Source organism: Protobothrops mucrosquamatus, unplaced genomic scaffold, assembly GCF_001527695.2.
Source record: "Protobothrops mucrosquamatus isolate PMUCROS unplaced genomic scaffold, P.Mucros_1.0 scaffold17855, whole genome shotgun sequence".
Taxonomy (NCBI): domain Eukaryota; kingdom Metazoa; phylum Chordata; class Lepidosauria; order Squamata; family Viperidae; genus Protobothrops; species Protobothrops mucrosquamatus.
This window is the reverse complement of record NW_015403614.1, coordinates 452-3,191: the sequence shown is the minus strand read 5'-3', so window position 1 is coordinate 3,191 and position 2,740 is coordinate 452. Positions and strand designations below refer to the sequence as shown.

At 40.4% G+C, this 2,740-nt stretch overlaps 1 gene segment (V, D, J or C); it reads left to right on the top strand.

The window, feature by feature from the left end:
• Positions 1-505: 505 nt before the first annotated feature.
• Positions 506-1,216, top strand: LOC114923816. The segment is given in 3 exon segments: positions 506-551; positions 669-761; positions 918-1,216. Coding segments are annotated over 3 exon segments (438 nt in total).
• Positions 1,217-2,740: the final 1,524 nt, after the last annotated feature.

The window sequence follows — 2,740 nt, the reverse complement described above, 5'->3', positions numbered from 1 at the left end:
GGCTGGAAGGGACCTTGGAGGTCTTCTAGTCCAACCCCCTGCTCAAGGCCTTATACCATCCCAGTTATATCACCCCAAGGTTTGTCTCTAAGTGAAGAGACAGATTCACACACACACATCCAAGCTCTAGAAAGTTGCCACCAGTCACAGTTGACCCTTTCCAGCTAGAGGGAGCAATGGAGTAAGAAACTACAAGGACTAATCATTTTTGAAAATGTTGTCCAGAAAAGAGCAAGGGCTAGTCCAGGCAACCACCAGGAGTCAAGATTGACTTGAAGACACACACACACACACAAACACACAGAGCCAGAATTACTACTACCCCACCTATGCATGTTTGGTCTTTGTTTCTGCAGTGATGTCACCAATCCCCCTGAGACCTTATGAGCACAGGACAGATTTGCATAAAAGTGTTATTCTGTAACTCCGGATTTAATTTAAAGAAGGAGAGCTTCCATATTGGTGTCTATTTTAAAAAAGCTGCCTTCCTCTTTGAAAATTGAACATGGAGCAGATTTTGCTTTGCCTTCTGTTTCTCAATTACTGGACAGGTAAGACATAGATACATAGTGTGGGACTCCTCTGGGGTATATTCACATTAGATTACGGAGTCCTGGGTGCTCTCTGAGCTTGGCTCTTGGCTTGCCGACATTTCATTACCCAACTAGGTAACGTCTTCAGTGCTAGCAAGTGTGGCGTTTGCTCCTTGTTTATATACAGCACTGGTCCTGCCATTGTTGGTGGAAGTGGTGTTCTCTTTGGTAGGTCCTGGGTTAGATTGTTGTGGGTCCTATTCAGGAATCCGGGTGGCGTTTTGCGGTTGTTTCTCAAAAGAGTCAACTTGTGAGTGTGTTGAACTCTCTGCTTGCTTGCTTGCTTGTCATTTACGTAACAGCTTTAAAATTCATATATTCCAGGTGTTGTTTCTCAGGTTGGATTGGTTCAACCGCCTTTCCAATCTGCAGCTCTTGGGAACAAAATAAGACTTGCCTGTGACGTGATGGTTGGGTACGAGGAATATGCAATCTCGTGGTATCAACAGAGAGCAGGGCAGGCACCACGACTCGTGTTGACGTCCAATTACTCCAGAGGCCACGGGATCCCAAATCGGTTCTCTGGCTTCAAATCAGACAACACACACTATTTAATCATCACCAACGTCCAGCCCGAGGATGAAGCAACGTATTATTGTGGAGGAAGTTACGGTTTTGCATAAGATTCAGCGATGCAGTCAAGCGAGGAAGCGAAGTTGAAGCTGTTCTCAACTTTGAGAAGAAAAGAGATGTTTACAAAATGTTAGATGTCCTTAATCCTCCATTAACAATTTGTAACTTTGGGATTTCTGCAAGGAAAGTACATTTTTTTCTAAAATGCCAAGGGTCCAATTCTATGCTTATTTACCCAGAAGTAAAGTTCTTTTAGCAGAGACAGTAGTTCAAGCAAACATGGAATGGCACGGTGGAAATGCCACTGAGAAGATCTTTTGGAAGGCTTCAAGACAATCCGTGCTTTGCTATCATAATAAAACCTGACGATTTACATCTGTGAAAGGTTTTAAGGTTTATTGTTAGTTTTGGAATGTCATAGACTTCAAACTCAACCCAGAGGGGGTTACTATGATTCAGAATAAAAGTGCCAAAACTCCTGAAGGAGTCAACCTGAAGGACACACATTTGATTTATTTAATATATTTTAAAATAAGAATTCTTCTTTTTAAAAAAAAGAGAGAGAGAAAGAGGGAGAGGGAGAGGGAGAGGGAGAGGGAGAGAGAGAGAGAGAGAGAGAGAGAGAGAGAGAGAGAGAGAGAGAGAGAGAGAGAGAGAGAGAGAGAGAGAGAGAAATATTGTGCTAACATTTTGTGATTATTTGATCTTTAGACACAAGGAGGAGATCTTGGTTCATTTTGCTATACTGGGCAACATTTAATAGCTTAACTTCTCTAGATGCTAGAACTAAATTTAAAAAATCTCCACTGTATTATGCATATGACTCTCATATGGGACAACCGTGTCCATACATCACGCTTTGCTTTATCGTCTATGTTGGATTTTTTTAAAGAATAAACCTAAGTTTGTAAACCAAAACGGCACGTGGTTCTCCCTCTCCTAAATTGTGTTAGCCCTGCTCTTGTTTCCCAATCTAATTCTCTAGGTTCAGATGACCCACTGATCTAGAAATTGATCATACAAGTTGGGTTTGTACACCTGGCTAGATTGAAATGCGGTTGTCTTGGTTGGACATTCAGATATCTGAATGGTGTGTGTGTATGTGTGTTCAAGTCAGTGTTGTCTCCTGGCAATGGCCTGGATGGGTCCCTGCAGTTTTCTTTGCAAGATTTTAGAAGTGTTTTTGCCATTGCCTTAATAATAATAATAATAATAATAATAATAATAATAATAATAATAATAATAATAATAATAATAATAATAATAATAATAATAATAATAATAATAATAATAATAATAATAATAATAATAATAAAGTTGGAAGGGATCTTGGAGGTCATCTAGTCCAACCCTCTGCTCAGGCAGGAAACCCTATACCATTTCAGACAAATGACTGTCCAGTCTCTTCTTAAAAACTTCCAGTGTTGGAGCATTCATTGCTTCTGGAGGCAGGTTGTTCCACTGGTTAATTGTTCTAACTGGTGGTGATTTTATCAATGTCAGTGGTGTTCAGGTAATGCTCCAGATGTTTCAGGATTACACCCAAGGCTCCTATCGCTATGGATACTATCTTT